The sequence below is a fragment of the Phoxinus phoxinus genome, assembly GCF_949152265.1.
Source record: "Phoxinus phoxinus genome assembly, chromosome: 14".
Taxonomy (NCBI): Eukaryota; Metazoa; Chordata; class Actinopteri; order Cypriniformes; family Leuciscidae; genus Phoxinus; species Phoxinus phoxinus.
In genome coordinates, this window is record NC_136889.1 from 2,485,656 (window position 1) to 2,499,262 (window position 13,607).

A 13,607-nucleotide genomic window follows, 5' to 3' on the forward strand; every position below is an offset into this window, starting at 1 on the left:
GGCTAAATTGATATTTTATTTGTATATTTTTTCTGTTGTATTTTGCCTATTTGTGGAGATGTAAAATATCTTCTGAAGAATAGCAGAACCTGACTAATTATTCATTTAAATGGGTATATATGTATTTTTCACACACACACACACACACACACACACACACACACACACACACACACACACACACACACGCGTTCTTCCCTGGTTTTAGAGCTTGTTTAGAATATATATATAAAAAATTTTAAAGCCAGTAGATTCTTATGAAGACATTATTACACTAATAAGAAGCATTAAACAATGTAGGATTGTCATTATTGGCGCTAGTAGAAAAAAATGTTAAAGGTTACTGACGAAATGCTTTTATGTCAGCAATACCAGTCTATTTTAGTCAAAAGAGTTATATAAGTAAATATATATTTTTAAATAAATGTTTAGAAAGTCACTGGTATATGTTTTAATAATATTATTATTACTATTCAAACATTATACATGGACGTTCGTTCAAAAACAAATATTATACATTGATTAAACTGTAAAATCGGGAATAAAATATCTTTATTAGTACACTTGCATTCATGAATGTGATATTATAGTAAAAATAAATGATTTTCAGAATATTAAATGACCATAGACAGTATATAAGAGCATATGACGCTGTTGTTATTCTTTCAGGCGTCTGCAGCGAACACCTTCACAGTGCTGTCGTCACTCCGAGGGGTCCTTCCGCCGCTCTCTCCGTGAGTCCGTGCGCACGAGCACGTGCGGCAGCAGCAGATCTCCGTTAACGCGCCGCGATGATCGGCGGCAAACCGAGCGCGATCGCCGCGGGCGTCTGTGGCGCGCTCCTCATCGGGTACTGTATCTATTTCGACAGAAAACGACGCAGCGATCCGAACTTCAAAACCAGACTGCGTGAACGTGAGTCACGAGATCGACCAGACTAACGTTAGTTAACACAAATCTAGATCGCTGTTTACGTAAGACTGGTTCGTTTTACTGTCCATGCAGTGAACTGGTGTTTATATTACAGTACCGTGTCTTTATAACACATAGTCACGTTCAGTCAGTTTCAGATTATAGGCTTATTTTGACCCAGGATGTGATGCACGTACTATTGATTCATTGAATCGGTTCCTTTGAACGACTCATATGAACGCCTCACCTGTGTAAGTGTATAGAGGAAGAAGAATCGAATTGGCTGAACTGAATCACAATCCGCTTAGTCTGGTGACATTGGTTTTGTGTGTTTGATTCGAGATATTTATTCATTAATATGTACATCTTAATTCTATATAAAAGTATGTTGTTTAATGTGCTTATTATTCTTTTTAGGGAGGAAGACGCAAAGAGCTGCTCAAGATAAATCTGGACTTGCTCAGGTAGCTCGAGCATCTGATCACATTTAGATGTTTAAAAGCGAATCCTTTTGTTCTTCTAAAGCAGTTTTCCCTCGTGTGATCCTCCTCGTGCGAGGGACACCATTCTACATTCAAAGGATATTTTTGTGTTTAAATACCCCAAAGAACAAAATATTATAAATGTGTAAAATATTATTTAAAATATTATTTTTATTTTGTTATAATATATAACAATATTTGTTTCAATGACAATGAAACTGTAATGTATGCATTTTATTTATTATTGACATCATTTTTATTATTTTAGTTTACTTAAACCATGTTTATTGTAATCCCAATTAAGTTAGGTCTTGTTTTAAAAACTTGAAAACATTTAATGTATGTTAATCGTTGTTTATTTTAATCAATTAAGTTCTTTAGTTAATTATTTATTTTCATTTAATAATATTTTTTGATTTATTTTCATTTTTAGTTGGGTCTTTATTTTTTAAAACTACATTCTTCCATGGACCCCTTTTTTATTAATGTATTTAATTTTTTTTATTTAAATTTTTATTCATTTATTTTATCAATTTTATATACATTTTTTATTTAGATCTTTATTATTTTTCTCTACTTTTTTTCCATGCATTTCTCATTTATTGTTATTAAGTTTATTTTAATCAATTTAACTATTTGGTTAGATCTTCTTTTTTACATATTCATTTATTTTAATAGTTTTCTATTTATTTTAATACTTTTTATAATTTATTTGTCTATTAATATATTCTATTTATATATAAAAAAATTGTTAGGTCTTATTCTATTATGTATTTATTTTTTCTCTAAATTGTTCTTTCAAATCATTTTAAAATTAATTTAAATAATTGTAATCAAATTAACTATTCAGTTAGATTATTTTATTTGTAATAATTTTCACTTTTATTTTTTTAAAAAACAATAAAACATTTTTTTTTTGTTAGTTAGCTTTTATTTTATGTTTTCAATAAATGTTTCCGTGGACCCCTTATACTCTCACTTGAAAGCTCTTTCTGAAGGCGAAGGTTTGACCGTCGTCTATATGTATATTCCAGCTGCCGGATCTTAAAGATGCCGGAGCCGTGCAGAAGTTCTTCCTGGACGAGATCCAGCTGGGCGAGGAGCTTCTGGCTCAGGGTGAGGCGTCCACCTCACGATCATCTGGGTTCACACACACACACACACACACACACTGAAGTGCTAAACGCCCACATGTCTTCCTCAGGAGACTACGAGAAGGGTGTGGATCACCTGACCAATGCGATCGCCGTGTGTGGCCAACCACAGCAGCTCCTGCAGGTGCTCCAGCAGACGCTGCCCGCGCCGGTCTTCCAGATGCTGCTCACCAAACTGCCCTCCATCAGTCAGGTGAGCCGCACTCATGCACACCTGAGCGGGTCGAGAGGCAACCCAATTCGTGAATACAATACCGTATATTCCGGACTATAAGTCGATCTGGAGTATAAGTCGCATCAGTCAAAAAAGGTGCGACTTATAGTCTGGAAAATACGGTACTTGTTATAAAATAAAAATGTATCGATTCCTTTGTGAGGATTTCAATATTTAAACCATTCCACCGCGAGACGACTCGTGTGCTGCACACACACATCCAAAGCTCGCTCACAGAAAATATGATTTTAAACCATTCGAGCACGAGACGACGCGCTGTTCTCTGTGCTGCAGGCGTGAGTTAAGGTCCTTGCACACTGAGTCCGAAATTTTCGTATGCGTTTTTTCGTATTTGTGATTCGGCGGCTCTGAATTGTCAAAACACCACTTAAACTTTTTGCTACGGACGCGAAAAACGCTGAAAATCGAACCCGATCCAAAAAAAAATTATGACGGACGAAAGTTTTGGAAGGCAGTGTGCAAGCGTGATTGACAGAACGTGAGGTCGTATTTATTTTTTAACGTGCGAAAATATCGGACGTGAATTTCGGACTCAAGGACCTTAACTATATTGGGCAGCTCTTAAAGTGACAGTAGCCTAATATTCCTGCTGCCGTCTCTATTATAACACTAATCAAACAAGACAAATATAATTCACTCGTTCTTGACTGAATAACTTCTGTAACTATATTTATAATGTATATATTGTTTATAAAGTGCAGTGTTATTTTACATTTGATTAGTTTATGTACCTGAAAATCTTAAAACACTTTATTTTAATCGTGTCTAGGGCTGTAAACGATTAATCGTGATTAATCACATCCAAAATAAAAGTTTGTGTTTACATAATAAATGTGTGTGTACTGTGTATAATTATTTTGTATATATAAATACACACGTGCATGTATTTAAGAAAAATGTGTTATTTATATATAATAGAAATTATATATATCTATATACATGCCAATATTTCTTAAATATATTCAAGCGTGTGTATTTATATATACAAAATAATTATACACAGTACACACACTTATTATGTAAACACAAACTTTTATTTTGGATGTGATTAATCACGATTAATCATTTACAGCCCTAATTGTGTCAATTAAATGTTTTGCAATAAGACTTAATGTGAATATCTAAGTTGTTGTTTTTTTACCATATTGGAATTGATATTAGGAATCAATTAAAATGTAAACGATACCCAGCCGTACACCTGTGCATTCTTTAAAACCCCCCACGAGCCGTGTGTCGCTTCTGGGACAAGAAAGAATGCTAGAGAAAACCAAGAATAACCAAAGTTAAATGTCTTTGCAGTGACTTTTAGCTATTTCACCTCTTGAACATTGAAACATGTGACCCTGCACCACACACCCAGTCTGGAGTCGCACGGGTATATCTGTGGCAATAGCAACTCTACACTGTATGGGTCAAAATTATCCATTTTTCTTTTATGCCAAAAATCATTAGGATATTAAGATCATGTTCCATGAAGATATTTAGTAAATGTCCTACCGTAAATATATAAACATGTATTTTTGTGAGTGAATGCAGCACAATCGTGAACATAAATGCACAACTTTAAAGGAGATTTTCTCAATGTTTTGTTTTTTTACATCCTCAGATTCCAGATTTTCAATAGTTGTGTCTCGACCAAATATTGTCCTATCCTAACAAACCACACATCAATGGGAAGATTATTTATTCAGCTTTCATGTGATTTATACATCTAAATTGACCCATGTGACTGGTTTTGTGGTCCGGGATCTGTCATTGGCATTAAGCGCCGCATGCTGTTCTCGCGCTGACTTGTGTTCACTGTTCACAGCGGATCGTGAGTTCTCAGAGTCTGGAGGAAGACGATGTCGAGTGACGGACCTTCGAATTTTTTATTTATCATGTTTATTTGGTTGCACATCAATCCCGACCACTTTCTGTTCCTGGTGTTTTGCATTGACATTGTTCGTATAAAATGGATGTTTTTTTATTCTAAACATGATCTAACGTAGACGAATGCAATTAAAAAGCGTCAAATTAAGAATATAATATTTCAATGACAAGCGAATTATAAAGGTCATCAGTTCATAAGCACTCGGTTCCTTTTAATGTAATTTCTGGATATTTCTCACGTTTAGTGGTTGGTCGTATATCAAGGATGGATCTATTTGCAATATTAATCAGATGTTTTTGTTTATGAATCTTGTTTTTGTATGCTCTGAACTTTAAATAATAGATTATTCTTTGTATTCATTAAATAATTTAATCAAGAATGTCTTTTTACTCGTTATTTCTGCTTTTTTTGTATTTCTGATGCACGTTTCACTGCAATGCTGCGGATCATTGGAGATTGCCGTTGTCTTCCTCTAGGAGGCAGTGCACACACACTAATATGAACTGAACTTCAGTTGAGGGGAATTGGGGAGTTTTTTTTAATGTTAAAGCATCTCTCCTGGTTTATGTGAAGGTACACTACAACTGTTTTGTTCAAAATTAACATTTAAATGAGTAAAATCTATCTTCCAAAATGTGTTTTTGTCTTACCCTGATTCATTAAAGGGATAGTTCACTTTGAAATGAAATGTTGGTATGTTTTATCTTACCTGAAGTGCATCCAAGATGTCGGTGTCTTTGTCTCCGCAGTAGTTTCAATTTTGATATTTTTAGGTCAAACCGTTCTTGTCTGTCAGTCATATAATGCAGGTCTATAGGCACTGTCTCCAAAAGCATGCAGAGAAAAGTCCACATTACACAATTCCCCATCGTAAGTGCACATTGATGGCCTAAGACACGAAACAAGCGGTTTGTGTGATAAAACGAACAGTATTTATATAGTTTTTATCTCTTTTACACAACCACGTCCATCTGATCTGTTTACACCGGATTTCTTCCCCGGAAACTAATATAACCGCCTTCGATTGGACGTTGCATTTTTAAACTCAGCAGAAACGCGTGTGATTGGCTGTACGGCTCAACGTATGCCTTTGATTGGCCTGAACAATGAAGCGAGTCGTGTGTCAAGATAGAAGGCTTACAAATTGGGAATAAGTGAAAACTCAACACTCCCGGATGAGTTCGCGCGAGCTTAGGTCATCAATGTGCACTTACGATGGGGAATTTAATTTGGACTTTTCTCTGCATGCTTTTGGAGACAGTGCCTATAGACCTGCATTATATGACTGACAGACAAGAACGGTTTGACCTAAAAATATAAAAATTGAAACTACTGCGGAGACAAAGACACCTACATCTTGGATGCACTTCAGGTAAGATAAAACATACCAACATTTCATTTCAAAGTGAACTATCCCCTTAAGGTAAGCCTATTACAGTGTTGATGTTGCCTATTTAAAGTGTTCATATTTTAAACCTGTCGGGATGGTTTTTGTGGGAAACTACACGTGTGTGTGTGTGTGTGTGTGTGTGTGTGTGTGTGTGTGAGGTTAGTTTGTTTTATTGAACAGAAACTGCCCCATGTAGCTCTCTAACAGAGTTCACTGTAATGCATTATCTGTGAACTCTCACCCGCAGTCACGCAAGTGCAACCAAAATGTTCTTCCGCCAAATGCAGTTTTGTTTTTAAACCGCTAGAGGGCCAAAAGTTACATAGTGTACCTTTAACACATTGGTCAACACCTGTTGTTTGTCACGGTATACTATAATACTTCTCTTACAATGTCTACATGTGCATAGTTTACAATTTTTATGTATGATTAGTACCCATAACTACTACATTATCCAAAATGTGGGGTATGAAACCATTCATTATCCCACAATGCACTACACTCCTATTTAAGTTTGAGACGAATTAACCGAAGTAACCCCGGAACACGATTTATAGATTTAGACAGAATATGCTAATCAATGACTAGAAGATAACTACACATAAACTACATAAATTCATCAACTAACCATTCAGAAATGTCCTGTTGCTTCTACATGTTGTCACTTCTTCTCGAGTCTCTCCATCATTGTCTGACTGTGTGAGTGTGTGTGTGTGTGTGTGAGGTAAAAGAACACGAGCTCTTGAAGCTCCGCCCCCTGTGCCGGGAGCAGCAGCTCATTTGCATTTAAAGGGACAGACACAAAACGGTGTGTTTTTGCTCACCCTCAAAAAGTGACAATTTTAACATGATATATAAAAATATCTGTGGGGTATGTTGAGCTTAAACTTCACACACACACTCTGGGGACATCAGAGACTTATTTTACATCTTGTGAAAAGGACATTATACCACCCCTTTAAACCAGTTTGGATTAAAAGTGCAGTGAAAAAAAAATGCATTATAGCAATTAAATGTGTAAACGCACAAAGATTTTAAATGCATGCAGTTGCTTTAAAAATGATACAATAGAGATGTGGTAGAATCTGCATTCTCTCGCTGTGAACTATTATCTTAAAATTAATGAAACGTCTTGTGTGGTTTGGTGTAAAAGCACAGATGGTTGGACATGACAATTCCCTGCTGGAATACTGCACATAAATCTGACGCCGAGTCTGTGATGAGAAGCGGAGCGCCGGTGGAAGTTATGATGGGCTGGAGTTTGAGTCTTCTCTCTGCCGGTGTTAGGCTGATCTGTGCGCTTTGGGCCTGAACCCGTCATTATAACCTGGAATCTGGCACTCGTGGATCACTGAACTGTTCACTGGAAGAAACGGCAGAAGGGAAATAAATCCCGCTCCTGCCCTTCCCGTCCAACTCCGCTCAGATGTTCCAGGAATAACGTGGTCGTCGGGTTTATAAGCGGAGACTGCCAGTGGCTTCAGCTCTGCTGGAAGAAGACACTCATTTATCACACAAAGTCAAACGTAAAATCACTGCTAATGTCACCACACTGACACCTCATTTTACTCTATAAGCCTCAAATGTTTCGCAGATGAACACGGCAACGTAATGCTGGGGGGTTTGAACGTGATAAATATTAATTTCACATGTAAATATGCAATTACATGCATTGCCATAATGTATGGTCCAGTATTATTTATACACTATTACAGCCTTTATTAATATTTTGAATTAGCTTTTTTTTAGTTTTGCTTTGATTTTTGGACCTACACTCTTCACAAATAATAATATTTTTCCACTATAAAGAAGCTTTTGTGTAATGGAAATATTCCATGGATGTTAAAGGTTCTTCATGGAACCATTAATCCAATAAAGAAGAGATGGAAACCCGTGACGTTATACTCATGACTCGAGTTTATGCGTTTCAATGGCAGCACTATCAACGGAGAAATGAATCTGCAGCAGTCAGGTGGTACAGAGCTCTTTAAGTTGTTTGTTCATTATTATTGTAATATTATGTGCTTTGAGACATTAGGTAGTTTAACGCAGTCTCTCCTGCTGTACGCTTTCATGTAGGCCTATTTTATGTGTATTTCATGTGTAATGCTAGCTCGCTAATATAGCCTCTCTGAAAATTGGCTATCTTAATGAACACCGTTTTTTGAAATAGGGCTTATTCACCATCTTTCCTACATTTAGATAGGTGTGCAAATGCATTTTTGTCTCAGTGCATGCATTGTTTTATTTTGTCAGGGTCGCTAGCTTAGCTTAGCATAATGAATGGAATCCTTTGTTGCCAGCTAGCATGTCCTGAGTAAAACGTGTCAGGCTTAACATGTCAGATCAAGATGAGCGTGCCCGCAGTTGTGTCACAACTACCGAGGATTTCTCGGCATTGATCCATCCTGCAGTCCTAATATAGTCCCAAGTCAATATCTGCCTAAATTGCCTAGTCTTAATCTGCATCGCTATTTGTACTCGTTTTGAATACGCAGTCACAGGCCACAAGAAGTAATTAGTTTTTTTTTTTTTTTTTTTTTTCACTTTTACTCAGGACATGCTAGCTGGCAACAAAGGATTCCATTCATTATGCTAAGCTAAGCTAGCGGCGACCCTGCCAAACAAAAACAATGCTTGCACTGAGACAAAAATGCATTTGCCCACCTATCTAAATGTAGGAAAGACGGTGAATAAGCCCTATTTTAAAACGGTGGAGTGTTCCTTTAAAAGCTCTGAGCTGGACTACAGCAATACAGGGAACCAAGCATGGAGAGAAGTGCTTGTGGGAACGACTGAGATCTCCAAACATGCAGGAAGACGGCGAGGCCGAGTCAAGGGAATGAACATTCAGACCGATGCATGCTTTCTTAAACTTAATTGTATTATCACTGTGGTTGTTCGCTTGCATAATTGGCATACAAAAAATGTGTAATAATGAACGACTCATTGGCTCTGTCCTAAATGCTGCCCTTGAGGGATGTAATGCAAGCATAAGCCACAAGTGATATTTGTAACTGGACAGACATACCGGTAGGCTACATTACATATATTTTATCGCTTTTTAAAACCATAAAATAGTGTCTGATTTTTTTCTTTTTTTTTTTCTATTACAATTTAGTCATCATAAATTAGGTATCATTAGATTTTAGAAAGCATAAACGTTAGAACTATTTTGAAATTGTACTTTGTGTAGCAGTGGCAGTATTATAATTCGACTACGCCACCCCGAGATCTAACCCGGGGAACTGTAAGTAACAAGACTTCTATAAAGTTAGGCAATCAGGTTCGGGCACTGAACAAACAGAGAAATGGTTCCATACAAAAATACAAATTTTATTAATCAAATTCACAGCAATCGAATGAAGATAAAAGGATGCATCGTCCGCAATAAAACACAATAATGAATAACACAAGAATATGTGCCTCAGTATGCTGACATGGAGTCTATTTCACACACACACACTCACAAGACCAGGCTTGATGCTTACTGGTGGGCGTCCAGCGACTCGGGCATGAGTATCCAAAATAATTCACCCCAACGCACGTGCACAGCCACACAACCAGCACGGCAACGATCACACTGTGAAGGTACCCACACTACACACCAAAGAGGGCCCACCACCTCGAGCACGCCGTCCCCACCACCAGCTTCAGCTCCTCAACACATAACAAAGACAGAATAAACAAAATTAACAACAGGTCGTGATTTCACACCATAAATCAGAATGACACACAATGACAAAAATAAAATAACTTTACCAGCAACAGCAGTACTGAAATTAAATAAACAAAATGAAAATGAAATGTTACCAAACAATCATGCTGGTAAATGAAATAAACAAAAGGATAAAGGAGATAACGTTGCAAAAGGACAAAATGAAATTGCGTAGAAAAAAAGGACAATAATACTAATAAATGAAATAAACAAAAAGGCAAATGAACTAACGTTGCAAAAACGACAATAATACTATGAATCAAATAAACAAAGACATGAAATAACAGTTCGAAAGCAAAAACGTACACTCGAACGATCACAATGAATCACATAACAAACACATTCATCCGTGAATAGCACCAATCTGAGGGCAGATACTCGGTCGGCCACACAAGTGGCCTATGATGCAGTCTTGAAAACAAATGGGCTCAGTCCACTAGCTTGGACTCGGAGACAACAGGTTCAGCACATCGTGCATTCACAGCACAAAGCAAAGCAGCAGTTGACCCAAAGCAGGCCACAACGCTTCCTTGCTATGATAGCTATCCCCTAAAACACACAATAATAGTTATGTTAAGCTACCACCCAAATAAGCCCAGCCGAAAATGGGGAAAACTTACCTGAGCAACAGCGCGCTGACACACAAATCTCACAGGCAATGCGCAGTGCACGAGTCAACAAACGGAACGATGAAAAAAATCAATCCGATGGGAAATGGGGTAGCCGCAACACAGCAAGGAATTCTATGAACAATCGGAATCCCACATAAACGACAAGCAAACTAGCAACAGTACAACATTTGTAATTGACCTCTACATACCTGCGACACCACCAAAAACTGGGTGAACCCAAACAACACAAGCCTCCAGCGTCACACTCAGCCAGGGGTTACGTTCGAGCTATAACATCCTCCTCCTGACATGATTGGCCACCAAAAACACCACGAGCCAATCGCAGCCAATGTAATCAAATGGGGAGGAGGGACTGGATTCAATCACAGTCCATCCTGCCACATTTGCTTTGCCATATCATGAAATCGGTGCTGACGGTGTTTAACATTGCTAAATTAAAAAGTTTTGTTGTTCAATGCGATTCTTATTATTACACTTTTTTTTAATGAACTTATTTGGACTTTAGCGACGTGTTTTTAAAACCCAGCGCAAAAAAACGAACTCGTGCGTCTAGCTCGCGCTAACGTAGAAAACCAATGGAAAAGCAGCAGTGGAGCAAAAACACGTTCACGTGAACGCGGTTACCGGAAAAGCGCGAGCGCATGTAAAACGCGGAAGTAGTTGCGCAAATAGTAAACTAATGAATCTGCACATGGTAGGATTTGATCAGCAGATGTTGTATTATCAAGCAACAAAGTCATGTTCACCCGGATGACACAATAAGCGCGTATGAAGGATATAATACTGGATTTGCCGAAGTTTACCAGGTTAGTGGCATCAGATCTTTGAAAGTGTTTTAAAGCCTGTTGTTGTGAATGTAAACGAACTAGAAATGCACATTCAGAACTGTATTATTTTCATTTATTTTGAGTAGGCTATGCTAATGCAAGTTGTAGTTGACTGAAATTAGGATTTGCATATTTCTGCACAATTTTACACCATTTTGTAAAAATTCCATAAAGGTAAATTAACTCCTTGTTTTTCCTTTTTGGGTTGTAATGATATATGATAGTTTCTTTATTCTTTCTTTAGCCTATGTTGTTTTGATCCCTTTCTGCTCCTGATTTTGTATATGCGCGAGAATTTTATTATTTATTAAAAAAAACTTTTCGATTTTTGATTATAGAGACAAAATATATATATATATATCTATTGCAAAATATGCATATTGTGCATACAATTTTTAAAAAATAGTTTGAGTATAGTGAGTTGATTATGTCATTCTCAGTGCTTCATGGTAGTGGGCGGAGCTCTTTTGGCGCGCTTTGCTTGTCACGTTCTCTGATTGGTGGATATTTCTTTGCAGAATTATAGGTATTGTTTTTTGTTTTTTTTCAACAAGAATTCTGAATTGGTTGTTGAACATGATTATTTAAAAAAATAAGTTGAAAAAAATGCGGCTGCTGGCCTCACAGCTCACAGTAATCAATGAACCCCTTATATTGGCCCACAGGCCACAGCCATTACATATTTAAAACAGTAATATCCTATACTAAACCTAAACTAATCTTGACAAACTATATATCATTTGTAAGCTTACAATCTCTAGTTTTCATATTTGATTTTCAAAATAAAGTACAGAGGAGCCGTAATTTATCAATTTGCAACAAGAATATGTTCATACTCCTAAGGCGTGTTCAGACCTTTATTTTGAAATAGTGATGAACATGAAAAATCATGAAAGAATGGTAGAAACCTCAGTTTGTTTTCATGCCAAGAGTTCAAAAGAGAGCATCCATTCAATTATTTTAGAAAAAAAGGTCTGAAAATGTTTTAAATATAAAGAAAACAATAATAGTTTCAGCATTAGTGATGTGGCAGCGAGCTATAATGCACAGACGTGATCTTTTGTGTTTCTTAGAGGTTGAATTAATTTCAAAATCTGCAAAACTTCCAATACTACTTCTGAATAGGATGTCTACTTCATAAATTGTATGAAAATTGTAAAAATAATGGTTCAGACTCAAACCACATATGGAAATGGCGGCGCCCTTATATGGGCAGTAATGTCCACTAGTGGAGAAGTGTGGTACTGCGCCCAAACTAAATCTCACTGAAAGCCCATTTTTTGAGATATCAACCTAAAATTTGAAACACAACTTGTTCAGATTTTTGGCTTTGATTTTGTTTTTTGTTGCCTTTTTGAGAGTCCACCAGGTTTTGAAATATATATTTTATATAAAATATCAATAATTACATTTTTAACATTGTATATTTTCATAAACTCAAACTTCTATAACTTGTTTTCTGTTTAACTTTCTTAATTTATTTCACTTCTACAAAAATCTGCTAAATGTCTTCTTTAAAACAAAGACCAATCTTACATCTATATTCCAAAGCATTCTCGAATTACAACCATTTATGTTCGAAATGTGCATTTTCATGTCTAATAAAAAAAAGGGGGTGCCGCTTAAGGGGTTAAAAAAAAAAAAGTTTGCTGTTGTTTTGGTTTTCATGTGTGAGTTTGTCTTTGAAAATCTCTTCTGGTACTATACGTTTACTGTACCATCATGTGATAATGTCATGAGGTGTTAAACTCATTAGAGAATAGCGTTAATCACATTGAGACCCATACAGCTGATCTACTGTATTGCAGATCACGTTTCATTTGCATGCGCATTTCTTAGCCAGTGTAAAGCGTACCAGACTTTCTGTTATTCCTGAATACTCGAGCCTATGATCTCAGTTGAACGCGGTCCAGCTCCAGAGAGCTTTAATGACCACGGCGGAGGAAAGGGTTTGGTCGTTTGGAAGCGTCCCTGCTGGAAGACAAACACAGGCCTAATTATTTTTATCCAAGTCTGCAGCTGGTTTCTTTCTTTCTTTCTTTCTTTCTTTTTTACTGTGTTTGGAAGGTGTAGTCTGGAGCTCGGAGCTGCCAAGAGACAGGAACTGGAAAATACTTCTCTTAGAGAGAAAATACAATATGAAAACGTAACCGGAGCCAAGAACCGTCGAATAAAAATATAATGACAGACAGTGTATTTTCCATGAACTCATGCACTCACAGCAAAGCTGCTCCCCTCCCTTGCTTTTATAAGACGGGGAAAGTGTGTTAAGAGGGAAGCTGCTGATTTGATTTCGGACTTAAAGGGATAGTGCGTCCTAAATAAAGTTCTGTCTAGGTTATAAGTTAAAGTTTTGCATACATTTTGATGTGAACACTTTGCAA

At 36.8% G+C, this 13,607-nt stretch overlaps 1 protein-coding gene and 2 long non-coding RNA genes across 4 annotated transcripts in view; 2 read left to right on the forward strand and 1 right to left on the reverse strand.

Annotated features, from left to right (window-relative positions):
• The first annotated feature begins 674 nt into the window (after nt 1–674).
• Nucleotides 675–5,035, forward strand: tomm20a (translocase of outer mitochondrial membrane 20). Its single transcript, XM_079636318.1, has 5 exons — nt 675–915; nt 1,330–1,376; nt 2,429–2,510; nt 2,599–2,741; nt 4,594–5,035. Exons 1-5 carry the CDS (start codon nt 792–794, stop codon nt 4,636–4,638), a joined length of 441 nt encoding a protein of 146 aa, XP_079492444.1. The 5' UTR covers nt 675–791; the 3' UTR covers nt 4,639–5,035.
• Nucleotides 5,036–9,363: 4,328 nt separating this feature from the next.
• Nucleotides 9,364–10,743, reverse strand: LOC307011049. The gene is made up of 3 exons (XR_013800347.1): nt 10,585–10,743; nt 10,385–10,507; nt 9,364–10,313 (listed from the first exon to the last, which is right to left on the reverse strand). It is a non-coding gene; the product is annotated as an uncharacterized lncRNA (long non-coding RNA).
• Nucleotides 10,744–11,023: 280 nt separating this feature from the next.
• The window catches only part of LOC307011047, a 129,155-nt gene continuing 126,571 nt past the window's right edge, over nt 11,024–13,607 (forward strand). For both annotated transcript variants that reach the window (XR_013800343.1, XR_013800344.1), the window contains exon 1: nt 11,024–11,202. This is a non-coding gene — a long non-coding RNA (uncharacterized lncRNA). The remainder of the gene's footprint in view (nt 11,203–13,607) is intronic.